At 43.7% G+C, this 27,500-nt stretch overlaps 2 protein-coding genes across 2 annotated transcripts in view; both read left to right on the forward strand.

The window, feature by feature from the left end:
• LOC308096864 (solute carrier family 41 member 3-like) overlaps window positions 1-13,372 on the forward strand; it is a 511,014-nt gene extending 497,642 nt beyond the window's left edge. Inside the window, exon 12 of the mRNA XM_080444348.1 lies at window positions 13,363-13,372. The gene's annotated coding sequence lies outside the window, so the exon portion shown is untranslated. The remainder of the gene's footprint in view (window positions 1-13,362) is intronic.
• Window positions 1-27,500, forward strand: part of LOC308096548 (plexin-A1-like) — a gene marked incomplete at its 5' end in the record, with an annotated part of 336,263 nt that overhangs the window by 129,546 nt on the left and 179,217 nt on the right. The window contains 4 exons of the mRNA XM_080443965.1: window positions 13,743-13,843; window positions 15,043-15,166; window positions 16,138-16,291; window positions 17,345-17,444. Of these exons, the coding sequence (XP_080300091.1) occupies window positions 13,743-13,843; window positions 15,043-15,166; window positions 16,138-16,291; window positions 17,345-17,444 (479 nt within the window). The remainder of the gene's footprint in view (window positions 1-13,742; window positions 13,844-15,042; window positions 15,167-16,137; window positions 16,292-17,344; window positions 17,445-27,500) is intronic.

Genomic DNA, 27,500 nt, shown 5'->3' on the forward strand with positions numbered 1-27,500 from the left:
CTTGTTGACAGCCTCATGGGGACACAGAGGTGAATGGTTTTCAGCACACAGCTGTCGTTGAGAGATGGGATGTCTACACACCGCAAAATCCTGAGTGTTACATTTGTACAAATGTAACCAAACTTGGTCACATCTTTACACACTCAGAGTTAACAAAGGATAAACGAACACACAGTGAATCGACATTCCTTATTGTCGATTTAATGCCCCGACTGTAAAAAATTTGACCCTTTCAAAACAATCAAAGACCAAAGTAACTCACATCCCTTTCAAATCTACACAGGATTTTGACTGTGTATGGAAAATAGCTATCTGTGAAAATTGAGAGAGAGAAATAAAAAAACAATTGACCAATCGTTTCGGAGTTCAATGCGGCCCAAACCCCCGGTGTGGTGTTGAAATCGAAGCTTCCTCTTGTGCGGTTCAAACGGAAAGCTTGAATTGTATAATTCTTTGCCGCTGGCGCTGTCAGTAAGTCAGTCAGTCAGAGGTCGATGTACTCTGCCAGCCAGAATCAAGGTTACAATAATATAAATATCACACACGGACACCTACGTTCAATTCACAGCAGGACACAATCGTTGTTATGTTTGTATTGTATGCGTCCAGTTAATGTCCCAAAGTGTCCCTGAGCAGAAGGACAAGTTGCACGTCTTTGCAAATGTTTAGTGACAAATAGTAGGAACAGTAGGCTATTACATCCCATGTTTACATTACATTACATTGCAGTCATTTAGCAGACGCTTTTATCCAAAGCGACTTACAATAAGTGCATTCAACATAGGTAGGGAACTATTAATCACCTGAAGTCTTAAGTGCATTTTCTGCAAAAACAAGCAACCAAGAGTATACCTAGCGCTAAGGTAAAAGTGCAATATATCAGCTACCTACTTTCTTAAACAGATGAGACAAAATAGCAAAATCAAATGAGCAAGAGCTAAAACAAATAAGCGTATCGACTAAACAAGATCCAATAAAACAATACAACAACTAGAAAAAGTGCTCCTCGGAGCACAGGTCTCCGCCAGGTCAGGTAGGTTATTGTGGGGCAGCAATGTTCGGAATTAGCCAATCAGGATGGAATATGAAAAATTGGACGGAACCATCTTGATCACTTGACTATATGTGTACCGATTTGCATGATGTTTGAATTTGTAGGAGTAATATAAAAAAGAAAAGTGTTGCAAAATTGGCCTCCTGGTGGCGCTATAATAGGGCAATGTTAAAAGGGTGAAATTTGTTCTTCAATGTAGTGCGAATGTGCATGCAAAGTGTCACCACAATCGGACGCTGCATTCATGATTTGTGGCATTTTGTTCAAAACGGGCCACTCCTGCAAACTTTAGATGTCAATTTTAGCCAATCAGGATGGAATATGAAAATGTTAAAAGATCCATCGTGATCACATGACTATAGAGATCAAGTGTACCGATGTGCGTGAAATTTGGATACATTCTGAAGGCTTAATATCAAAAAATGTGTTTTACATAAGTCGGCCTGCTGGTGGCGCTATGAAAGGCTAATGTGAAAAATGCTGGTCAGTTGTTTTTCCTTGGCCTCTAGGGAGTGTGCGTGCAAAGTTTCATGCAGATCGGTGCAGTTATAGTTAAAAACACAAATCGTCCATTTATAGCGCCACCATGAGGTTGATTTGAACATTTTCAAGTGGCATTTCTTCCTCGGCCTAGTGGGAATGTGCGTGTGAAATCTCACGGAAATCGCAAGCTGCGTTCATGATTTGAGGCATTTTGTTGAAAACGGAGCAATCCTGCAAACTTTGGAAGCCAACCTTAGCCAATCAGGATGAAATATGGAAAATTTGACAGATCCGTGTTGATCACATGACTATAGAGATACTGTGTACTGATTTGCGTGATGTTTGGATAAAATCTGTAGGTGTACTGTCAAGAAATGTGTTTTGTAAAAAGCGGCCTCCTGGTGGCGCTATAAAAGGCTAATTAGAAAAATTTTGGGCAGAGGTTCTGCTCTGGCATCCAGGGAGTGTGTGTGCACAGTTTCACTGCGATCAAGCCAACGGTGCCGGAGATTAGCTGTACACAAAATGACAGAATGACGGACACACGGACGGACAGGGGCGAAAACATACTCTCTCGCCATGCCTTTCGGCCTGGCGGAGACAATAAAACAAGAGTTCGTACAACTAGTTAACAACAAGTAGGCCAGGCAAAGAGGAAGGGTAGTGTTTCCTGAAGAGGTGGGTTTTCAGCCTGCGCCGAAAGATGGGCAGTGACTCTGCTGTCCTGACATCAGTGGGAAGTTCATTCCACCACTGTGGGGCCAGAACATAAAAAGGTCGTGACCGTGTAGATCGACCAGAAGGACCCTTGAGTGCACACACTTGAGTGCTCACGTGTTTAGTGACAAATAGTTGGGACAGTAGGCTATTACCTGCCATGGTGAACAGAGACACATTGGATACATAATAATCAAGTGTAAATGCTAGGCCGATTCATACTTCATCACACAACATCATTGCAGACCCAAAAATAGCAGATATGTAAGCTCAAAGCTCGTTGCATTTACATCGCATTATGAGCTTATAGATCGTACATTTTTGGTTAATTTTGCTGGTACGACGGGGCATACATTTGCCATTATTTGAGTAATGGTAGAGAAATGGTAGACTATAGTGTTTGCGACATATCATGCAGGGACAAGACTTTTCAGGTTGGTTAGGTTGAGAACTGAAGATTGCAATGCTGATTTCACAATGGCTACTGGCTATTGGCCTATAGACAGGTAGAATGAAAGGGTTATCTAGAGTTTACAAGAGATCAAGCTCATTATTTCAAGAAATAATTCGATGCAATACATCTGCAATCTGCATACAAAAATGACATATAAACAGAAATGAACCTTTGGGGATGCAGGTCCAATTAGACGCTACTGCTGGATTTTCCTCTGCGTTGAAAAGTAAGAAAAAGTTTATAATAATGGCATTTCCATTTGCCATTTTTCTCTGGAGGATGCAAGAGGAAATGACAACCGCAATGATCAACATTTCTCATGGGGGGAAAGGGAAAGGGAGCCATTAAAACCAGGAAGGCATCTGTGTAACCACTTTAACCATTATTCTATACTTTGGCAATTCAAAAATAGCAGATACACAAGCTCACAGCGCATCACTTCGTGCCGCGTTGCGAGCTTGTGGATCTGCTATTTTTGAAAACGTGTGAAATTTCGTGCACATCTTTGAATATTTTCAACTTAAATCTTTGCTTCTGGGGGTCCCTGGAACAAAATACTTTGAGATGGAGGTCCGCGGCCAAATACATATCATTTTGGGGGTCCTTGACATTAAAAAGTTTGAGAACCACTGATATATAGCAACATAAGTTTTTCATAAAACTGTTAGGATTTGGAAGACATTTGTAGAATCGGCCTCGGGTCTTAATGGGTTAAAAACGAGGAGCAGCTTAATGCTAGGTGTACGTGAATGTAACGTTCTGGATACAACATGCATCTTAATGCACGTGTTAATGGGGCTACAGTACGTCTCACTGTCAGTTCCTCTGAATTGCTGCCTTCCAAATGGCATTGTGTTACTGCAAAACTAAATGATTCAGACGAATATTCAGCATCTGTAAAAACCTCAAGAGTGTTTGTTAGTCACATTATATACAGGTACAAGAAGTGAAAGGCAAATATGTGAGGTCCTCAAAGTACTGTGTCGCAACAACATATGACAACAACAATAATGATAATAATAATAATAATCCTTACTGGTTTGTTTAATGCTTTTCACCCCCTTTTTTACTCCCCAGTTTAGTTATGCCAATTAATTCGTCCCCACACACATGTCTGTGTTGTCACTGCTGTTGCATCATACTGGCTCACCTGCCAGTGAGGAGCCTCCACCGAGAGGACGTAGAGCCTCCGTCCTACTCCTCCCGCCCAACACTCCCTGCTGACAGGGAGTAGTAGGAGTAGTGCAGTGACAAATACAACAAAAATTGACCCATAAGGGTCCATTTTGGTTACACGTGTACACCGTTACAAATTGGATAAATTAACTAAGGATTTTACTGTGTAAAAGATACACACATTTTAGAACAACGTGCAGCTTCTAAACCTGCTAAGGGATGTTTTGGCTGCTTTGTGAGGCTGAATAATTCAGCACCACATTAGCGGTTTTCACAACAACAAAAAAAAGACAAATCTACAAAAGAAACTCTCTCTGCTCGCTACTGTCCAGATGGTGGGTTTTGGGCTGCATTGACTAGCAGAATATAAAGAGCCCCCTTTTCTGGATACTAGCCATGGTCGGGGCCTTAATAAATTGGACAACATAGCCATCTTTCATATTTAGGACACAGCGCCAGCACAAATACTGCATAGGATTCTACTTTATTGTGGATAAAGTAAAATCACTTTGACAATAGAATTGCTCTACTGTCAGTGCCTTGTTGCAGTGGTTTACTGCGATAGATAGATATACAGACAGGCAGGCATCTCTAAAAGCCATTTTTCCACGCTTTGAGGAGACTTGTGCCATGTGCATGATTTATTTTGTCATTTTCCTCAGTGCAGCTGCAGATGACATCTTCCGACCGATATTAAACATTTGATTACGAAAAAAGCACCCGTAATTGTTTTCCTTTTGTCTTAATAAAGGAGAGAGCTTTTTGTTTACAAGTTGCTCGCAACCATCTGCAGTACTTAATTAACAATTTGTCAACGTGCCAGCTTGTGCACACAGCGTTGTTTTATTTACAAGTCACATTAAAGGACTTCCTCAGCTGATGATTCCTATAATATAGCCAATAACCCAGAAACTGAAAAATACACAGGCAAGACATCCTTGCATATAATCACTCCCAAATGCATGGCTGTGGACCCCCATCTGAAAATATTCTGTGCCAGGGACCCTCCTGTATGGAACATTGGAAATACTCCATTAAAGTTAAAGTACCTCAAAATTGTTCTTAACACATTGATTGCCAAAACCGGCTATAGCCGTTTTTTTCAAATGTTTTAATTTCTTACTTTTTTCCCCCACAAGGGACACTCTAACGCAACTTAGGAATGACCCTAGGACCCTGTAAAATGGAATGGACGGATGTGAATCCAGTCCAAAAAAACGTCCCTTCCGTCCGCTCCAATCTTGAGAAAAAGGTCCATATCTCCATATTTGTTTTACAGTGGTCAAAACAAGCCATTTTCGACGCGCGATCACGCTGCAATGGCGGATTGCACTAGAAATATTATTGTTCCAGTCGTTAGACGGGACCCTCGACCATCGTGCAGACACCCTTTGTTTACATCCGGGTCCTCGTGGAGGCTTCTGCAGCTCTAAACAGATCACCGTAAACGGTAAGGACCGGGAAAGGGAAATCTGGGATTCTCTGCTGGAACTGTTACCTCCACGACTCCACTCTGGATGAGCGATAGAAGATGGATGGATGGATGGATGGTTGTATGGATGTATGGACGGACGGACAGAATAGCAGTCAGCGTTAAACTCAGTCAACGTTCAAAACAAGTGTTGCGACTCAGCGGAAATATGAGCGCTGTGCATGAAATACCGGTAGCTTTTCCTGCTGAGTCTTGAACCAACTCTTGGTCAACGCCACACCGCAGCGGTTTGACGTGGCGTCGAGCATTTAGATGCTGATCATGTATTAGGAGATCGTAATATTATCAGTCATGGAAATGTCATATAGTCCTTCTAATATTGCATTTCATGTGAGCACGGTTATCTGATCAGCGCTTTATCCGTTTGTAACTCAGAGAGTGTACAAATGTAACCAAATGGACCCGCAAGGGTACATTTGGTTACATTTGTACACTCAGGCGCTGTAAGTGAAATTCTTTGGGTTAAAACAAAATACATTTTCTTAAAATGTTAAAGTTTTGTAGTATTCCATGAGAAGATAGAGGTAAAGTTAGAGCAGAAGGAGAAAACGTGGGATGTCCGTGCCTTAAAGGTAGAATAAGTGATATTTTTTGGTATTATTTAGTTTTTTGTTAAAAAGGTTAAAGTACTATATTCTGATAGTAATCATTGCTACAGAGCGTTTGTTCGGTCACAGGGGTCTCTCCAGCTCTTTAGTAAACAGAATATAGTACATTTTCAGGTAGGTGACAACATTTAAGCCAATCAGGAGAGAGCACAGAAAATGCATTTTCTGTTTAATAAAGAGCTGAAGAGACATGGGAGACTCCTTTTACTGAACAAACACTTTATTGCAATGAGTACTATCAGAATATAGAGCTATTTAACACTTATTTTAACCAAAGTAAATCACTTACCCTACCTTTAAATAATTAAAAAGTACCAAAAGGACTTTGGAGTGCTGGATATTCTTTCCATTTTATGACTCTTCTTGAGCCGTGCACCCGGCAAGTTGTATTTAAATCGTTTCTGTTTCTTGTTCCAAATGGACCCCTACAGGTCTGTAACTCTGAGAGTGTACAAATGGTTGGTCCTTGAAAAAAACTGGCATAGTAATTGTGGTAACTTCACTCCAAGAAGGAACACACTCACGCTTTGATATCTTTGAGATTCTTTATCTTAAGACTCGCAGGTGACAATATATGTACAGAACACTGTGGTGGTAACAAACATAGCTACATGTTAGCGGCTACATTTCCTATCTGCCGGTAGCACCGGAAGTAATTCCTTTTAACCCCCAAACCTGTGATACTGGAATTCATGGTTAACAGCTCCCTCTGCAGGTATGATGAAGAATAATAATAATAATAAATGTACTTTACAACACCTCTCTCCCCTTAGATTTCAACTTCCCCATAAATGTTAAATACATCTGAAAAAGCAAAAACATTTATCTTTTTTTCCTTCTTTTTTTTTTTTTTTTTTTTTTTTACACCTTCACAGATTACACCAGTGCATCATTAGAGTCTCTTTTTTTTTTTTATATGTATATATCAAAACCCAAATCTGTCGGGAGGTTTACGGGCACGCTGTGACCTGCGCACCACCCCGGGTGTTTCCGCAGTCACCACTGGCGATGGTGATTTGAGAGGGTCTGGTGGTGGGGACATGAGAGGGGTCTGTGCGGGTGTGGGAGAATGTTCATCCTGTTCAGGGGGCACAGACACCTCTGCCAGTGTCTCTCGCTGGGGTACAGGCACAGTGGCACCTGTTCCCTCAATTGGGTAACTCACCAACGGTAACTGTGTGACTGTCTCTGTGTCTGGACCTGCATCATAACGCAGGCGCACATGGTCCTGATGTCTGCGGAACTCCCGTCCGTCCCTCAGCTTGACAACATGTGAGACTGGACCACTCTGCCTAAGGATGACCCCAGGCAGCCATTTCTGGTTGTTGTTATGACTGAAATCCTTCACATAGACATTGTCACCTTTTTTTAACTGTCTCTCTCGTGCATGTTGATCATGTCCTTCCTTCATTTTCTCCTGTTTTCTCTCCACCTTTGCCTTCAGGTCGGGACGTAGCAGGTCCAATTTTGACTTGGGCCGACGCCCCATCAACAGCTCGGCTGGTGTGCGTCCAGTTGTAGTCTGTGGAGTGAGGCGATAATTAAACAGGAAACGTGATAGTCGTGTGCTAACAGAGCCTCCTGTCAATCGCTTCAGTCCTTCCTTCACTGTCTGAACAGCCCGCTCGGCTAGGCCATTTGAAGCAGGATGGAAAGGAGCCGTCCGGATGTGATGAATGCCATTCTGCTGCATGAACTCACTGAACAGCTCACTGGTGAACGTGGGGCCATTATCACTCACGAGAGAATCAGGCAAACCATGAACTGAAAACACTTGTCTTAGTTTGTCTATGGTCATGGGGGCCGTAATGTTGCTCATGATGTGGGCCTCTATCCACTTGGAATGAGCATCTACCATTATAAAGAACATATGTCCCATAAACGGGCCTGCAAAGTCCACATGTAGCCTAGACCATGGACGGTCTGGCCACTCCCATGGGTGAAGTGGTGCTGGTGGCGACATGTTCTGGTTGATCTGGCATTGTGTGCATGATTTTACCCTGTACTCCAATTCCAGATCCATTTTCGGCCACCAGACATAGGATCTTGCAAAGCTTTTCATTCGAGACACACCTGGATGAGTCTCGTGAATCTCCTCCACAATCCGTGGACGAGCCGGGGGCGGTGCGACCACTCTCGTGCCCCAGAGAATGCATCCATCTTGCAAACTCAGTTCTGTCTTGCGTTTTGTATAGGGTTTAAGGTCCTCACCTTCCACCACACTGGGCCACCCTTGCAACAAGAAAGTCTTAACTTGGGACAGGGTTGGATCTCTCTCTGTCCACTGCCGGATCTGTGTTGCCTTCACAGGTGTCTCTGCCACTCTCTGCAATGAAAACACAGTCTCGGGCGGCACATAAGTAGTAGCAGGTGTATCAGGTAAAGGCAGTCGACTCAGTGCATCAGCATTTGAATTATCTTTACCTGCTCTGTACACAATAGTATACTGGTATGCGGACAAGGTGAGGGCCCAACGCTGTATTCTGGCTGAGGCAAGCGGCGGGATGCATTTAGTCTCGCTGAACAGGCTCATCAGAGGTTTATGGTCCGTATGAATGGTAAATGGACGGCCATACAGGTACTGGTGAAACCGTTTTACAGCGAACACAATGGCCAGCCCCTCCTTGTCCAACTGTGAGTAGCCCCTCTCGGCGGCGTTCAGGGTGCGGGACGAGAAACCAATAGGCTTCTCAGAGCCATCCTCCATTATATGAGAAAGGACTGCCCCCACGCCGTAGGGCGAGGCATCACAGGCAAGCGTGATCTCCCTAGCTGGGTCATAATGAACAAGCAACTTTGTTGAGTGGAGGAGCCCTTTCACTGCCTTGAATGCTCTCTCCTGCTCTTCACCCCACTGCCACTTAGTGTCATTGTGCAGCAACTGGTACAGTGGGGCCAGGACCTGTGACAGGTCATGCAAGAACTTGCCATAATAATTTACCAGACCTAGAAAAGATCTGAGTTCAGGTACATTCTTGGGACTTGGTGCCTCTTTGATGGCTCGCACTTTGTCCTCCAAGGGCCAGAGCCCCTCTGCTGTGATCTTGTGACCCAGGTATGTTACACTGGGCGCCATGAACACGCACTTTCGCCGTTTCAAACGCAGCCCTGCGTCAGACATCTTCTTCAGCACCTGCTCTAGGTTAGCCAGATGCTCCTCCTCCGTGGCCCCTGTGATCAATATGTCATCCAGATACACTGCCACGTGAGGAATTCCCTGCAGCAAGGTGTCCATTGTTCTTTGGAAAATGGCGGGGCTGGACGCCACTCCAAACACTAGGCGGTTGTACTTGAATAACCCCTTGTGTGTGTTAATTGTGACAAACTCTCTCGACTCCTCGTCAAGCAGCAGCTGTTGATAGGCATGGCTCATGTCCAGTTTTGTGAAGAGCTTCCCCCCTGACAGGGTCGCGAACAGGTCATCCACCCGTGGCAACGGATACTCCTCCAGTGTAGAGCACTGGTTCACTGTCAGCTTGTAGTCGCCACATATCCTTGCCGTTTTGTCTTCCTTTAATACTGGAACAATAGGAGCCGCCCACCTGGAGAACTGTACGGGCTCTATGATACCCATTTTCTGTAGACGGTTCAGCTCCTCCTCCACAATACTTTTCATAGCATAAGGCACTGGCCTGGGCTTAAAGAACCGTGGCTTGGCATCCGAGTCCATATGGAGCTTCACCGACACGCCCTTCAGTGTGCCCAGCTCATCCTTGAACACCTCACTGTAGTTCTGCAGAATGTCCTCCATAGTGTGTGTACGGGCATATTTAATTTCATGCCAATTTAGGCGGAGTTTGCGAAGCCAATCGCGGCCCAACAGACTAGGCCCGCTCCCTGTGGCTATCACCAGCCTGGCTGTGTCTCTCTGACCTTCAGCTGCAATGTCCACATATATCACCCCTAAATGAGGTATGGGCTGTCCTGTGTAAGTCCTGAGCTTGAGTTTTGAGGGCCTGATAGGAGGCAGACTACGCCCCCATGACCCCCTGTAGGTCTCCTCACTTATGACTGAGGCAGTAGCCCCTGAATCAATCTCAAACTTAATGTCCTGCCCATTAACAGTAACTGTGGCATAATAAGGCTCAGATGGCTCTTCATCTGTTTCCACCCCAAACATATTATATGCACATGTGGCCTCCCCATCCTCCTCTTCTAGATGGTGTGTGGCTGCATGAAACGGCTGAGGTCTCCTCCCCCCAGGCTTAACTCTCCCCTTAGAGCTCCTGCACTTTTTAGATAAGTGGCCCTTTTTGTTACATCCATGACAGATAGCATCTTTAAACTTGCAGTCATTGGCATAGTGTGACCCCCCACACCTAAAACATTCCACCCGCCTTTCCTGCTTACCAGTCTCCTTCCTGACTTGGTACACTGCCACTGACTGTGATCCATTCCCTTTTTGGATATCCTTAGCATCACTTGCAGCCATTTCCATGCCTAGGGAAATGTCTAAGGCTTTCTGAAAAGTCAATGGTGGTGTTTCTCCCAGCAGTCGGCGCTGAATGGCGTTTTCACTAATGCCGCATACTAATCGGTCACGGAGCATGTCATCTAACACTGCCCCAAAATCACAATGTTCAGATAGCTGCCGTAGCTCGGCTACAAAATTAGATACAGACTGACCTTGTCTTTTGAAATGACTGTGGAATTTAAACCGTTGGACAATAACAGAGGGTTTTGGGTTGTGGTGGTTTCCCACGAGCTGGACAAGATCATCATATGGAATATCTCCTGGTTTCCGTGGAGTGGCCAAGTTCCTTATCAGCTTATAAGTCTTTGCCCCACACACACTCAGGAGAATAGAGCGCTTTTTAGCCTCATCAGTAATGTCATTTGCCGCGAAAAAGTGTCCCAACCTTTCCTCGTACTCCGTCCAGTCCTCGTTTCCCTCCACAAACTCACTGATTGTCCCAAACGTCGTCATCTGAACACGTTGTCCACCGGCCGCATTCACCGGCAATTCCACGTTTTCGTCACCGTTCTCCACGTCTCCGTTCCGTGTCGCGTCGTCGTCACTGCTACTGCTGCTCATAGTAATCCAACTTGAGCACGTAGTAATCCAGTTCACCTCGTCGCCAAAAATATGTGGTAACTTCACTCCAAGAAGGAACACACTCACGCTTTGATATCTTTGAGATTCTTTATCTTAAGACTCGCAGGTGACAATATATGTACAGAACACTGTGGTGGTAACAAACATAGCTACATGTTAGCGGCTACATTTCCTATCTGCCGGTAGCACCGGAAGTAATTCCTTTTAACCCCCAAACCTGTGATACTGGAATTCATGGTTAACAGCTCCCTCTGCAGGTATGATGAAGAATAATAATAATAATAAATGTACTTTACAACAGTAATTGTATAGCAGATGTGAAGTCCACACACCAGCTCTGACAGTGTGATAAAACTGTTCCGGAAAACGGTTCCAAATGTGATGGAACCCATTCCGGTTCCACAATGTTGGATCCCGTTCCTCCGGTTCCGGGATCCCAACCCTAATAAAAACAGGTTAAATAACACTTATTTTAACACTTATCGCCCCCCCAACAAACAAACAAACAAACATGTACAGCACCTATAAATGGACACTTGAGTATGTTCTGTGTGTATATACTGCTGTGGTGTACCGTGTATGTGTGTGTGTGTGTGTGTGTGTGTTATGGTAGTGCTGCATGTGCCGCGCATACCAACGCCTTTGAGTATCACCTGGAATGAACCGTGTCCCTGCAATGCTACTGATGCTACATCTCACTAGAGAAGCAGGATGCCTGTGTGTGTGTGTGTGTGTGTGTGTGTGTGTGTGTGTGCGTGTGCGTGTGTGTGTGACTGGAGTTACAAGTGGTTAGTGCCGTGCAGGAACACAACAACAGCTCTCCTGGAAATGTTGTCATGACCTCTCTCGCTCTCTCTCTCTCTCACACACGAACTAGCATCGCTACCAGGCTGCATATGGCAGGCTGTGTGTGTGTGTGTGTGTGTGTGCCCGCGGCGTATATCGTGGTCTGCTGGGGCGTCTGTCTGTCCGTCTGTCACCTGCAAACCGTAGAGACAGACATGCCTAACAGCCAGGAGGGAGGGAGGGACAGATAGACAGACAGACAGACACTCACACCTTAAAACAGACAGATGGCAGAATGGAAATGCAGCAGGCTTGTGTATAAACCTGGATACGTCCCATGAAAATACACTTATCTCTGGGAATGTCCCCTTAAAAAGACATCACACTTTGGGGTTTGCGCAGTTCTTTTTCTTTTTGTCTGATACTTAGGCAGTGGTGGAAGACTTATTCCGCTTTTGTTTCGATTTTTCACTTAACCAGATGAACTCTATTCTGGGGTGAACAGCAGATCCAGATATTTTTTCCAAATGTTCACCCCCAGAATAGGGACGCTAGGGTTCTTTAAATTATACTCTCTACAGCTTATCTCATCAACACAATAAAATACTGAGTTTTACTTTAACCCTGAGATTGTACACTAGCCTCGTATGAGTAGATGTTTTGCTGTGTGCTGTTATTGGCTCTGATGCAGTTTAGAGAAGTAGGGTTTGATCCCCTGTTAATATTCAGTACCAACTGCACTGGCACGCAGATGGTAGATACAGTACTTGGGATTGTGTGTGTGTGTGTGTGTGTGTGTGTGTGTGTGTGTGTGTGTGTGTGTGTGTGTGTGTGTGTGTGTGTGTGTGTGTGTGTGTGTGTGTGTGTGTGTGTGTGTGTGTGTGTGTGTGTGTGTGTGTGTGTGTGTGTGTGTGTGTGTGTGCGCGCGTGTGAAAAACACATCTCCAGTTTATTCTAGTGCAGCAAACAGCAGCATATACAGTACAGTCGAATTTTCAGTTGACAACAATTTAAGCTGCAATTCAATATACCTTTTATATATTACATAAGATTTTAACCTGGGTCACTTGTGTGGGAGATGGTGCTAATAAGCTTCAGCCAGTACAACTATAGTCAAGCAGTAGGTTTCTGTACCATAATACCAGGGTCAAAATGTCTCCAACCAAATTAATACATGTGTCAATGTTGTATGAATAATAAATGCACTTCAGAATGTCTAAAAGTTTTACAACAAGTACCATTTAATGGTACTGAGAGCTAGCTTAACGCAGACTAACATCTTAGGTCTGCGTTTCCTTCGACAAACACTTTACCGGTGTGGGTTAAAAGTTAAAAGGTCGTATTTTTGTTTGTGAATTCGTCCACAGTGCCTCGTTAGCATTGTTAGCAGTTCTGTTTGCAAGCCTGTGGGTTTCAGGCAGTTTGTGCTGACCTTTGATTGTGGTTAGCTTTTAAATGTCATAGGTTAGCTTCCATGCCTTGGGCAGCGTGTTCTTCTATAAAGAGTTGTTACACTGTATGTGCCCTGTACTGTAGTACTTTAAAGCTATAGGCCTAAACCCAGGATTTAATTCAATGAAAAAAAACTTTCAAAACTCTATAAAAGTGGGCCCTGGTGTCAGGTAGGACAACTACTGGATGGCAATGTCAATAAAGTTATTTGAAGCTGACAACACACTGGATTGGACTCTAGGTGCTCCGCCATCTTCAATGCAATTTGCCTTTCTCTGTCAGAGGAGGGAGACAACGGACATGAAACTGAAGGAGAGTAGCTTTAAGCACTCAAGGACACTCAAAGTGTTCTTTTGCAAGACGCCCTCCCTGCTCACTCACAATGTATTAGGGTGAGAGCATCGTCAGCAAAACGACCGACTTGTGGATGTTTGTAACGGTCACCTTGTGTGTTTTCTCTGCAGGTGACTCGTGTGCCAGTGGAGACATGTGAACAATACAGCTCCTGTAGCTCCTGTCTGGGCTCCGGAGACCCACACTGTGGCTGGTGTGTCCTGCACAACATGTAAGTCAAATACCTCACATGCATTTGTACATATTATTTTTCATGCTCAGTAAAAAATCTTCAGTATTTAGTTTAATTGAACTCCGAGCACGTCCAAATGGACCATTTGGTTCCATTTGTACGTTCTCGGAGTTAAAGGTGCGATAGAACACGTTCAGCCACTAGATGTCGCACTCTCAACACGTCTGTTGCATAAGGTTCCTTATTTCCCTGACTCACGTCTGTCAGGCAGCAATCATGCAGTGTCAAACGTTTGATGTAACGTGGCGGCTGCCTCCACGCATTTCTTCAAGGGAATAATCACCTTATTAGACTATAGAAACCGAGGTTCAAATGTTTTTGTGAGGGGCCACACCCACTGTCATGTCCCCATTTTGCCAATTCACCTCTTGTCAAGTCCCGCCCGTGGTCCCGCCCCTCTTGCACGCCCATTGGTTGCTGTTGCTATGTTGGGAAAAAAATCCTATCTCTCTCCATCCACTACCATTGAATTTGTTGCCTACGGTTGCCTCGTATTGATATTTAATGTATTCAATTCTTATTTTAAACACGGTCTTAATAAAAAAGTATAATGTTTTATTTTTCATGTTTAGCAAACTCGGCATAAACAACCGCTGCTGCCCTGCTGGTTGGTCGGTCAGGGACCAATCAGAAGGCTGACAATAAGCGAACTGGTGTGAAATGTTAATACGTTCTTCCTTGGCCCAGGACCAATCTTTACACCCAGTCTGGTGCAAATCCCTTCATAATTACTCCAGATATCCTGCTAACATACAGACAGACAGACAGACAGATGGGCTGAAAACACATGGATTAAAGTCCTCAGTCGCCATGACTGATATCAGTCCTATGGCTTCCATAGAATCCAGCGTTTCCTCTATGGAAGCATGTTGCACAGCAAAAACAGCCCATCTACAAGCTCTCAATGTTAAAAAAATGTTCATCAAAGTTTTAATTAGTTTCTAGAGCGGATTTGCTAGTTTTTATTCTTTTTTATTTTTGATAATGCTAATAGTTTTAGTTAATTAGTTATTTATTTCAGTTAACGCAAATGTTTTTTCAATTTTAGTTTTCGTTAGTTTTCGTTATCTATGATAACCTTGGTGTGTGTGTGTTTGTGTGTTTGTGTGTGTGTGTGTGTGTGTGTGTGTGTGTGTGTGTGTGTGTGTGTGTGTGTGTGTGTGTGTGTGTGTGTGCAGTTGTTCCAGGAGGGATCGGTGTGAGCGTGCGGAGGAGGCTCAGCGTTTCACCACCAGGGCGGAGCAGTGTGTCAGACTCAGCGTCCAACCCGACAACGTGTCTGTCACCATGTCACAAGTCCAGGTACTTAAATAAAAGTATCAATACTGCAATGTAGAAATATACTGTTGGCATCAAAATATACTTAAAGTACTTAAGTGCATTTATTTTGTGTGTGTGTGTGTGTGTGTGTGTGTGTGTGTGTGTGTGTGTGTGTGTGTGTGTGTGTGTGTGTGTGTGTGTGTGTGTGTGTGATAGTAATCCCAAAATACTGTCTTGTTTAACATTTGCCAACTGAAGAACTTTCTTTTTTATTGTGTGTAAAGTATTTCTTGTCTTTATTGTTGGAAAAATGTTGGTCTTTTAACCTTATACGATTATTTTACTATTCCCTAAATAAATAATAATATAAATGGCCGGCATCAGCAGTGTGTTTATTGAAGGCTAGGTAAATTAATTCTGTTCAGAGATCACACACAGTCACAGACTCACAGTTAAGCAATAAAGCAATTACACTTCTGTTCAGAATTTATCGTCGTCTGGTCTTCCCACCAAATAATAGGAAAGTATCGATAGTGGTATATCGATGAAGACCCCGGATCATTAAGCAGTCTCTACAATGCAATCAATATCCATAAAAATGTACCATCTCCTAATCAGACCTTTATTTCTGTCTGTCTGTCTGTCTGTCTGTCTGTCTGTCTGTCTGTCTGTCTGTCTGTCTGTCTGTCTGTCTGTCTGTCTGTCTGTCTGTCTGTCTGTCTGTCTGTCTGTCTGTCTGTCTGTCTGTCTGTCTGTTTCTCCTTCCGTCTGTCCGTCTGTCTGTCTGTCTGTCTGTCTCTCTCTCTCTCTCTCTCTCTCTCTCTCTCTCTCTCTCTCTCTCTCTCTCTCTCTCTCTCTCTCTCTCTCTCTCTCTCTCTGTCTCTCTGTCTCTCTCTCTCTCTGTCTCTCTGTCTCTCTCTCTCTCTCTCGCTCTCTGTCCGTCTCTCTCTCTCTCTCTCTCTCTCTCTCTCTCTCTCTCTCTCTCTCCCTCCCTCTCTCTGTCTCTCCATCAGCTGGTCCTGCAGGCCCAGAACGTGCCCAGTCTGTCGGCGGGCGTCGACTGCGCCTTCGACGACTTTGTGGAGACGGAGGGACGCATCTACGGCGGACGCATCTACTGTCTGTCCCCCGCCACCAGGGACGTGGCCCCCATCACCAGGGACCAAGGTGAGTCTCTCTGTCCCCTCCTCTTCCTCCCACAGGGCCTGTCCGCCATAATCCTCTCCGGTCAATAAAGGATTGTCTCTTCAGGAATCGATCGGTCCTGTGATGATGTCGCTGTTAAGACACTTCCAGAGCGGAGGTCACGCTAGGCTATTAAACTGCCGGCCAGAATGTCCGCAGTGATTACAGCTTGTTAGAACATATTATCGTTGCTGTCGTCGGGCAGAAATCTTGTGTCTCCACCATGTGTCATATACTACAAATGTGTCATTTTGTGTCACACAAAATTTTGCAGAAATAGCAGATCTACAAGCTCCCAACGTGTCACACTGTGCCACGTTGTGACGGAGTAGATCTGTTATTTCATTTATATGTGTCTGTGGGTTTTTATAAATATGGATCCAAGGAAAAGTATTAACAAGAGCTTGTGACCAGTGGTGGAAAAAGTACTCAAATGTTTTACTTAAGTGAAAGTATCAATACTTTAATGTAGAAATACTCTGTTAAAAGTAAAAGTCCGGTATTAAAAATTCACATATGCAGAATGTCCCATTTCAAGTTTTTGAAGTTTCGCATTATGAGCTTGTAGATCGGCTATTTTCAAATGGCCGAAATGTATATAGGGTTACTGTATGTTTTTTAATAATAATCTAAATCTACTTAATCTAAGTAACTAGTAACTAAAGTTTTCAAACCATTGTAGTGGAGTAAAAGTACAATATAAGCCTCTGAGATGTAGAGGAGTAGAAGTAAAAGTATTGGCAATTGGAAACACTCCAGTTAAGTAAAAGTACCTACAAATTGTATTCAAGTACAGTGCCTGAGTACATGTGTCTTAGTTACTTTACACCACTGCTTGTGACTAAATAATAACCTGAAAAGTAACGGTCTGGGACATACAAGGTTTCCACCCTTTGTATGACGGCGATAATAATGACAAAACAAGTCGGGCTCTAATAACGGGCGCGTGTGCCCTGTTGATCTCTGATGTCATGATGATGATGTCATGTTGATGATGTCATAATGACGGTTGAACGGTGTGTCTCTCCGCTGTAGGCGACAAGCGTGTGATCAAACTCTACCTGAAGACGCGGGAGACGGGGAAGAAGTTTGCCAGCGTGGACTTTGTCTTCTACAACTGCAGCGTCCACCACTCGTAAGTTGACCTCTCTCTCACTCTTTTTTGACTCTTTTCGGCCAGAAGGGAAACCAAGAACCTGCCATAACCTGAGACTTTACTGAACCGATGAGGTTCTGTGATGGTTTTATGTTTACGTTTCAATTCTAATGAAATCCACCCCTGAAGGGGGAGGTACGTCATAAAAAATAATATAAAAAACCCATGTGAGCTTGTAGATCTGCTACAAATACTGCTATAAAATGAAGAAACCTCTGCCTGTCTGGAACCGCGTTTTCTCCTCAGTGGGTTGACCAATTGCGATGCGAGAGTGCGGTCTAGCCAACACCAACTCGGGACTCCTGACTCGCTGCCCTCCACACTCTCCTATCTAGCATCAGGGTCTTGAGCTCTACAGTGTTGTTAGCTAATCTACATAGGTGTACCTGACGCAGTGCCCTGTCAACTTCATTGACCATTGTTATATGTATATATTTCCAGATTTAAGCTGTTTATTAGCGTTTTTGTAAACAGAGCCATTGTGTGCATGCAAACAGAATGCATGCAAAATGAGAGATGTACCCTTTGAAACACAATGTACTTTTTATCTGTAAATGAGACATGGTACACCTACAACAAATCAGTCTGTGCCAAGAGAGCATAAGTAACTTCAGTACAATTCTGGGAGTCAGCACAGACAAATAACTACCTGTATAGTACGAGGTGAATTGGCAATTGATATAACGTATACATTTACAGGGGGGGAAATGCTAACTGTTCTGGATGTATAATGGTCCAACTCATATGCAACCACGTCGTTATGTTAAAAAATTTGAAGTACATTCCATTAGATCTATCACTGCATCACATTAACCCATTAAGGCCTGAGGTTCAGATTCTACAAAATGTCTTCTAAATCCTAACAGTTCTTTGAAAAAACCTATGTTGCCATATCAGTGGTGCTTCAACTTTTCCATGTATTTGGCCATGGACCCCCATCTCAAAATGTGTTGTTCCAGGGACCCCCAGAAGATTTGAGTTACAAATGTTCACTTTAAAAATATATTCAAAAATAGCAGATCTACAAGCTCATAGCTCAAAATGTTGCTATAATCAGTGGTTCTCAAACTTTTTCATGTCAAGGACCACCCAAAACTATATGAATTTTGGCCGTGGACCCCCATCTCAAAATATTTTGTTCCACGGACCCCCCAGAAGTTGTAACAAGAGTTAAACATGTGTGCTACAGGAAAAAAATATATTCAAATATTTGCACACATTTTCACGATTTTTCAAAAAATAGCAGATCGACAAGCTCATAGCGCGGCACTCGGTGCCGCGCTATGAGCTTGTAGATCTGCTATTTTTGAATAGCCCAAAAAAATCTTAAAATGACACAGATGCATTCTCGGTCTGAAAGGGTCTTAAACGCCGGTGGCCTGGTGGTGAAGACGTTGCGACGTCGGCGTACAAATGAATCACATCCCAATTGAAGAGACACATGGTCGACTGATCCAATTTATTGTTCACCAGACGCGAGCTATTAACCAACCCATTAGTTAATGACATGTTAAAGCCACGGAGCGGCCGATTGCTTTAATTGAAATGATAGATCACATCCCTTCTTGTCACACACAGTTTTACGGGCACTGGAGCGTCACGCGCCGTGGCATTATTATTATTCTACTCTATACGGCGTTTCTTTGGGGGAAAATGGACGAGGTCTCCCACACCGAGATGGAATGGATAGTTGTTGGGTATATGGTTGGGAATTAGTGATTGAATTAGATGTGTCTGTCTGTCTGTCTGTCTGTCTGTCTGTCTGTCTGTCTGTCTGTCTGTCTGTCTGTCTGTCTGTCTGTCTGTCTGTCTGTCTGTCTGTCTGTCTGTCTGTCTGTCTGTCTGTCTGTCTGTCAGTCTGTCTCTCTGTCTGTCTGGCTGTCTGTCTGTCTGTCTGAATACTCTGTTAGTAAGTATTGGCATCAAAATATACTTAAAGTACCAAAAGTAAAAGTGCACATTCTGCAGAATGTCCCATTTCAAGTTTTCAAATATATACAAATCTCCTGAAATTAGCAGATCTACAAGCTCACATGCGACGAATTGACAGATCTTGTAGATCTGCTATTTTCAAATGGACGAAATGTATAGGGTTGAAGTGTGTAATGTATGTTTTGTAATAATAATCAAAATCTACAAAGTAACTAGTAACTAAGGCTTTCAAATAATTGTAGTGGATCAAAAGTACAACATTTGGATCCGAGATGTAGTGGAATAGAAGTTAAAGTATTAGAAATCAGAAATAGTCAAGTAAAGTACAAATACCTCAACATTTTACCTAAGTAAATGTACTTGGTTACTTTCCATCACTGCTCACACCCTCCTCTCCCTCTACCTCTCTCTCTTCATGTTTATCATGTACAGTATGCGTCATGTTGTTCAGTGCATACATCTCCATAGTGATGTTCTGTTAATTAGGACCTGGACAGAACAAAGAGGGCTCACAGAGACCACTCACCTCAAGATGCTTATCAAACAAAACCTCAGGGCCTCGTTCTCAATGGCCTTGGACTCGCATGTGCGTGTGTGTGTGCGAGTGTGTGCGTGCGTACGTGCTACGCCTGCTGTCTCACTACTGCTGTGTAAACAGCCATGCTTGAGTTCCATTCACTGATGTAAAGTTATAACATATATCGTGGCGTACACTACTTGCTGCAGTTCATATACTGTACCATTATGAAGCCAACCTGTTGCGCCCCGCCCCCCGACCCCCACCCTCCAAACACATACACTGTCTGACCCTTGACCTTTCAGCCTCTGGCATCCAATAAGGATCTTTCCTCCGAGGAAGGAATGATGGGTAGATAACGGCAGCGCGCGCGTACACACACACACACACACACACACACACGGTGCACGTACTGTATACGCAGAGACGCTTGCAGATCGGGCCATAGGCAAACACACACACACACACACACACACACAGGCAAACACACACACACACACACACACACACACACACACACACACACACACACACACACACACACACACACACACACACACACACACACACACAGAACAGAAGGCAACGCACAAGCAAAAAGGCGCAGACTTGGCAAGGCGAGATGCCCTGCCAGCTATTTGCATACGCCTGTTACAATATTATAAATTAGCATTAAAAAAGAGGCTTGGGAATAGTGTAATTGAGCATGGGGGGGTGATTCATCTTTAAAGAACAGACCACTCTGTGTGTGCGCGTGTGTGTGTGTGTGTGTGTGTGTGTGTGTGTGTGTGTGTGTGTGTGTGTGTGTCGTGTGCGTGCGCGTGATGGGGAGAATGAGTATTGAATAGTAGAAGAGCGATTGAAACCTTGAGAGAAACAGTGACAGCGATAGAGAGATATAAGGAGCGAACGTTGAGAGCGTAGGGAGAGAGATTGTAGCCCATTGTGTCGGAGGATAATGGCGTCCCCACACAGCTGAAAGGTTAGCGCCCGAGCCGCGGGCAACCCATGGCCATTATAATATGAAAGGTCCTGAAATCTATGCAGGAGGAAAAAAGAAACCGCAAGGGGGGAGAGGCGCCGCGGCCCCCCCTCGGGGAAAAGGCACTTATTGTCGGGGCGGAAGGTTTCGCTGTTTTGCTACCCAGTGGTTGGTGCTCAGATAAGTTAAAGTAGCAATACCACAATATAAAAATACTCTGTTACAAGTAAAAAAAAAAAAGTTTAATGTTGATGTGAAGAAAAAAGAACAAAAAGTACATAGAATCAAGAATAAAGAATGTTTTATGTGTCACTAACTTATACAAGTACTAGCAGTGAAATGTTGTTGGGACTCGTTCTGCAATAATTGTGCTAACATTCTAAATAGTCATATTATTTCTAATAATATTAAAGGCAGACTAGGTAACTTTGAGCCGATATTTAAAAAATATATATATATTCATTTTGCTTTTTTCCCCTCTATCAGCCACTATATAATTATGCTGGTGAGTTTTCCTGCAGAAAGACACATCCCTCTGGCAGCATTTTGGTTTTGTTACACTGTTTATGTTGACATTCCACTGTTTATATTGACATTCATCCCTTTGCAGGGACTGAAAAGTCTGTGGGGGGAGAGGCGGGGCTCGGTTGGAGTTCTTAATTGATCCCTTTGAACTTCAAAAGGGTTGTGCACTGAGTTGATTGTTAGGGCCATAAACGTGTCAAACTTGTTAGTGCTGTTTCTAATCAATAAATGCATCAAAGACAGCAATGACTTTGATACCTGTCAGAGAGGGGAGGGGGGGGGGGAGTGTGTGTACATACACATATGTGAAAAGCTGCATAGTCTGCCTTTAAAGCAAGAGAAGAAATATGAATATAATACAAATATCCGGTGAGGACAAATATAGGTTATTGTCAATTAGCAGCAGTTCCAAAACAATCAATGATTGAATGAATGAGTGAATGAACCTACATAGTGTTTGAATGGTTAAACTCGTCTCACTCTTATGGGTCCGTTTGGTTACATGTGTGCACTCTTCGGAGGTTAAATGAACACTTATGATTTAACTGCGTTTTGCTTTGTGTCTGGGTTTTTCCGTTTAGTTTTTTTCGAGGTAGATGCTGTTGGAGCCGTGTCCTTTATTAACCCATTAAGACCTGAAGCCCATTCTACAAAATGTCTTCTAAATCCCAACAGTTCTCTGAAAAACGTATGTTTCTATGTCAGTGGTCCTCAAACCTTTTCATGTCAAGGACCCCCAAAATGATATTTATTTGGCCGCGGACCCCCATCTCAAAATATGTTGTTCCAGGGACCCCCAGAAGCAAAGATTTGAGTTAAAATATATTAATTTGCACACATTTTCTCGATTTTTCAAAAATAGCAGATCTACAAGCTCATAGCGCGGCACTCGGTGCCGCGCTATGAGCTTGTAGATCTGCTATTTTTGAATAGCCAAAGTGTAAAATAATGCTTTTTAGCTCAAATAAAAAATGACACAGATGCGTCCCAGGTATTAATGGGTTAAACTGCCGATCGGGGGCCAGTGGTTTATTACCTGTGGACCCTCGGCACGAACAGAAGTAATAATATGAGTATTCTTGTTCTACCTGCCAGTCTTAATAAGACTGGGTTTTTTGCACGTACCAGGAATTTGACTTTAGGGTGCATTATGTAATCATAACACAAGGATATTCTTAAGAAATGAATGGCGATAACACATTGTGTTAAGATGAAAAGTTCAATGTAAATCTGTAGAATAGTGTGTAGGAGGAGAGTGGAGGAGATATCCTTTTGATTTGAGAGAAGGCTTATTAATAAACAACATTTGGCGTGAGGCTTATTTGTCTCTAAGCAACCAGGTGTTCGAACTATTCACTGAGTCTTGTTCTATTTATGATAACAGCATGACAACATATTCAACAACAAATCATGTGGACCCTCCATTTGTGCACTCTCAGAGTGACACACCCGTAAGGGGCCATTTGGAACCCCCCTCAAGGAACCATGAGGGTACCTGGACCACACTTTGAGACCCACTGGTGTAGCAGAGTGTTTCCAGTGAGCCAACATGCGCAACATCAACACCCTGACTCTGTTTGACCAGCATGGAACAGAGCCTTCGTTAGAATAATAATTGGTAACACCTGTGCCACCTGTACAATATGGCTTTTGTGCATAGAGCCATCTAATCTGTCACCACCACTTTCACCAAGTTCAGTTCCAACCTTATAGGGCAGAGTTTGATAGGAGTTGCGGACTGCAGCTTTAAACAGTGTGAATAAGACTTTTTCAACATATTTTTTAGAGGTGCGTTCTGGTGCTATATTGCTCGCCTATTGCATTGGTCTCGAAGTGGGGTCCGGGAACCTGGACCCCACTTTGAGACCAGGGGGGGGTCCCCTGCAAAGTAGTTATTAATGTAGCATCACAATCATTTTAACCACTTTATCCATTCATATGTTGGCTATTCAAAAACAGCAGATCCACAAGCTCACAGCGCATCGTTTCGTGCCACGCTGCAAGCTTGTACATCTGCTACTTTTGTGATTTTTGGAGAAATACCTTTTTTTCTTTGGAAACTTTTGAATATATATACATTTTCTTAACACAAATATTCTCTTCTGGGGGGCTCTGGCACAAAGCATTTTCAGATGGGGTTCCCCGGCTAAATATATATCAATTCGGGGGTGCTTATGGCAGGAAAAAGTTTGAGAACTATTGGCCTTTTGTATACGTTAACGGTTGGGCTTCCATCGATCGGGGCTGCCTGCTATTAAAGGGCCGGAGGAGATGAGAAGGTGTTTGACCTGTGTGTCTTTTGTTAAATAGTGTGAGATTTGTATTGACGCGGCTGCAGTAGCGGAGCAGCCAGTTACCATGGCCGTCAGGCTGTCAGCGCTATTGACAGCTCGCCCGTATGACGAGTCTCCACTGCCCCGCTCGCCGCTCTCACCAATCACTACCGCTGTATGTGTGTGTGTGTGTGTATTTGTGTGTGTGTACATGTGTGTGTGTGTGTGCGTGCGTTCACACTCGCCTAATGGTAAGTCCAGACATGTATACATGTGTTATTGTGACTATACAGGTATGTGTGTGGTTAGCATTCATGTGCGCACATTTATGTGTGCACGCACCTGTGTGCATTAATCTGTTTGTGGTCGTTTCTGGTATGTACACGTTTGCATGTTGTTGTTTTTTTGTGTGTGTGTGTGTTTGTGTGTAGCGATCAATAGACTCCGAGGTTAATGGTGAGATGCAACTTGTTCACCCCCGTACTAACAAACACCACACTGTTAACATTGCACTCCCCTCATGACACACACACACACGCAAGAACGCACGCACGCACGCACGCACGCACGCACGCACGCACGCACGCACGCACGCACGCACGCACGCACGCACGCACGCACGCACGCACGCACGCACGCACGCACGCACGCACGCACGCACGCACGCACGCACGCACGCACACCTCCCCATGGAAATCAGTGCATTGATTGTCAGTGCCACACTCTGCAGTCCAGCCTGTGGACTCACTAGCTGTTATCTGGCATATAAACTCTTCCTGTCTGTTTCACTCTGTCATTTTTACGGAAAGTGAAAAAGCAGTTAACCCTTTACGTTCCCGGCATGGATTGAGATCGTGTGTTTAAGTGAAAATCGCTGTAGACGTCTGATTGGAACGCCCCATGAAATGTCTCACTAAGGAGATGCATTGAGTTTGACACTGAGATAGTGAGTTGTACGCTTGCTGACAATGGTGTTGGTCAATATCAACACACACAGCTATTTACAATTCATTATTTTAAGCCTTTTAAAGGTGCCGTAAGTGATATGATTTTGTGCTGTATATTACAATAGTAACTAGAAAAAGTGCTCCTTGGAGCACAGGTCTCCGCCAGGTCAGGTAGGTTATTGTGGGCCAGCAATGTTCGTAATTCAGTCATTTTGTCTTGATCACATGACATAATGGCCCTCATTTATCAATGGAACGTACAAACCAGCTTAAATTCCAGCCCAGGAATTAGCTTATGCCCACGTCCACGTGGGATTTATCAAGCAGGTGTACCCTGTCAATTCTAGCGTAGGATGTGTCCGCTGTTGATAAATGTGGCGCAGCCTCGCCCCACCTGTTTTTCCACATGAAGAAGCGGAATACGGCCCAGACGAGAAACTTCGCCAACGTGTGAAGATACCCCCACCAATCATCTCCATGTATTCACACAAGCTACACAGCACACACGCCTATCATATGCGCGAGGAATGGCACATGCTATTTGCATATACATAGCACAGACCCGATACCTGACACAGACACGTCCAATAAGAACACAAATAAAACAGAAATACGACCGCATTCGTAACAGTGCAAGTAGTAACAATAAAGTGTCACGATATGTCAGAAGAATGGGGTCTGGGGAAGAAAAAATAAAGATATATATGCATCTTTTTTAATGCTAGTCATAAATAAAGATATATCCTAAACGAAAACCTGAATCATGAATTAAATAATAAAAAGCCCACGCGTGTCCCGTAGGCCTACGTTGTTGAATGACACTAATCACATAGTCATGATTGGAATAAGTTTGGGTTTTAATTTAACCCCCGAGCAGCAGTGCGCGCTGAAGTGGAGACGCGCACGCCGCTGTTTTAAGGAGTGCTGGCTGCGTCCTCCCATGGTCCATGACTGACACCACGTTTAGGAGAAATAGATAGCCTGGGGCTGGCATCACATGAACGTTTATGGAGTGACTGATGAATGCGTAAACATTAATGGATGAAGGCTGGTGTGCGGTGGGCCGGTTACCTCCGATCTCCCGCTGCGGTCCTGTGGCCGAAACCCACGATGAAGAAAGATCACTAGCGCTGGGCACAAAGGCATTCGAGTGTCGAGGGTTATCCTTAAACGAGGTTGCACACAGCTCCAAAAATACGTAGCCTAGGCTACCCAAGTTGGGGGACTCTCCAATGTCTCCATGTCATGAAAATATTCCAGCGCAGCGCTCCCAAAATCTTTAATTAAGCATCTAACTTGAAACATTGTAAATATGTTATATTGTTTTCAATTGCTCAATTTGAATTGCTTGTACACTTGGAAATATCCTAGCAATTTAATATGACACCTCGTCGATGTATGCCTTTACAAAATATAGTTTTTTCACATGCATTATTTATTAGTTTTATAACTATACATTTTTGGAGTGAACACATGTTTAGATGCCTGTCAGATGGTCAAACAATGTTGCTCCGCAGGTCTACGATGGAACAAACTAGTGTAGACATATGATATGTCTACACTAGTTTGTTCCATCGTAGACCTGCGGAGGATGTCACATATCCTACACGCCCTCAGACCAGACGTGAGATGTAGTCCATTTAAATTGTCCATCACCTGGATTTGAACCAGGGTCTGGCGCATGGAGAAGCAAACGTCCACCACTCAACCAGTGCTGAATCCCCTGGTGGCCAAGGGAGATATGAGGCCTTCAGGCAGCGCTATACCCTGCTGCTACATGAGCAATGATATTATTCCATTTCATTTCACTATCTGATAGCACAGGGAGTCTGAAACTTTTTCAGGTCACAGACCCCCAAATTGACTACAATAAGGCCAGGGGTTCTCAAACTTTTTAATTTCAAAGGACCCCCAGTTTGGGACACTCTCTGAGTCATAGACAAGGGTGCATTTGGTTCCTAACTATCCATCATTTTGCTGGAATCCCTCTAGGACCCTGGGGGTCCCCAGAACCCCACTTTGACAACCACTGAAATAGGCCATTATATAGTAAATGATTCTGCCGTAGGGACTCTGATACGAAAAGATGTTTCGGTTCAACTTAAATTGTCTAAATATCATAATTGTGCATGTATGTGTATATTGTTTCCTCCCCACACACATTTCTGTGTGTTGTCACTGCTGTCGTATCCTACTGGCTCACCTGCCAGTGAGGAGCCTCCACCGGGAGGAGAGCCTTCGTCCTACTCCTCCCGCCCAACACTCCCCGCTGACAGGTGCTGCCCCCAGCCCGTAGCAGTACATGTAGTGACAAATTTAAACCCTGGCCTCAGGCCGGAACCTCAGAATGTCTTCTAAATCCTAGTGTCTTCTAAATCCTAACGGTTTGTCTTCTAAATCTTCTAAAAAATGTCTTCTAAATCCTAACGGTTTGTCTTCTAAATCTTCTAAAAATGTCTTCTAAATCCTAATGGTTTTCTGAAAAACGTATGTTTCTATATCAGTGGTTTTCAATCTTTTTCATGTCAAGGACCCCCAAAATTATATGTATTTGGCCGCCGACCCCCATCTCAAAATATGTCGTTCCAGGGACCCCCAGAAGCAAAGATTTGAGTTAATGTTTGCTTTAAAAGAATATATATATTCAAAGATTTGCAAAAAATGTCACGATTTTTCAAAAAATAGCAGATCTACAAGCTCGTAGCGCGGCACTCGGTGCCGCTCTACGAGCTTGTAGATCTGCTATTTTTGAATGGCTAAAGTGTAAAATAATGCTTTTTTTTAAGCTCAAATCTAAAAGTGACACAGATGCGTTCCAGGTCTTAAAGGGTTAATGTTATATTATCATCTCAAATCTTA

The sequence above is a fragment of the Gymnoscopelus braueri genome (genome assembly GCF_963280865.1).
Source record: "Gymnoscopelus braueri genome assembly, chromosome: 12".
Taxonomy (NCBI): Eukaryota; Metazoa; Chordata; class Actinopteri; order Myctophiformes; family Myctophidae; genus Gymnoscopelus; species Gymnoscopelus braueri.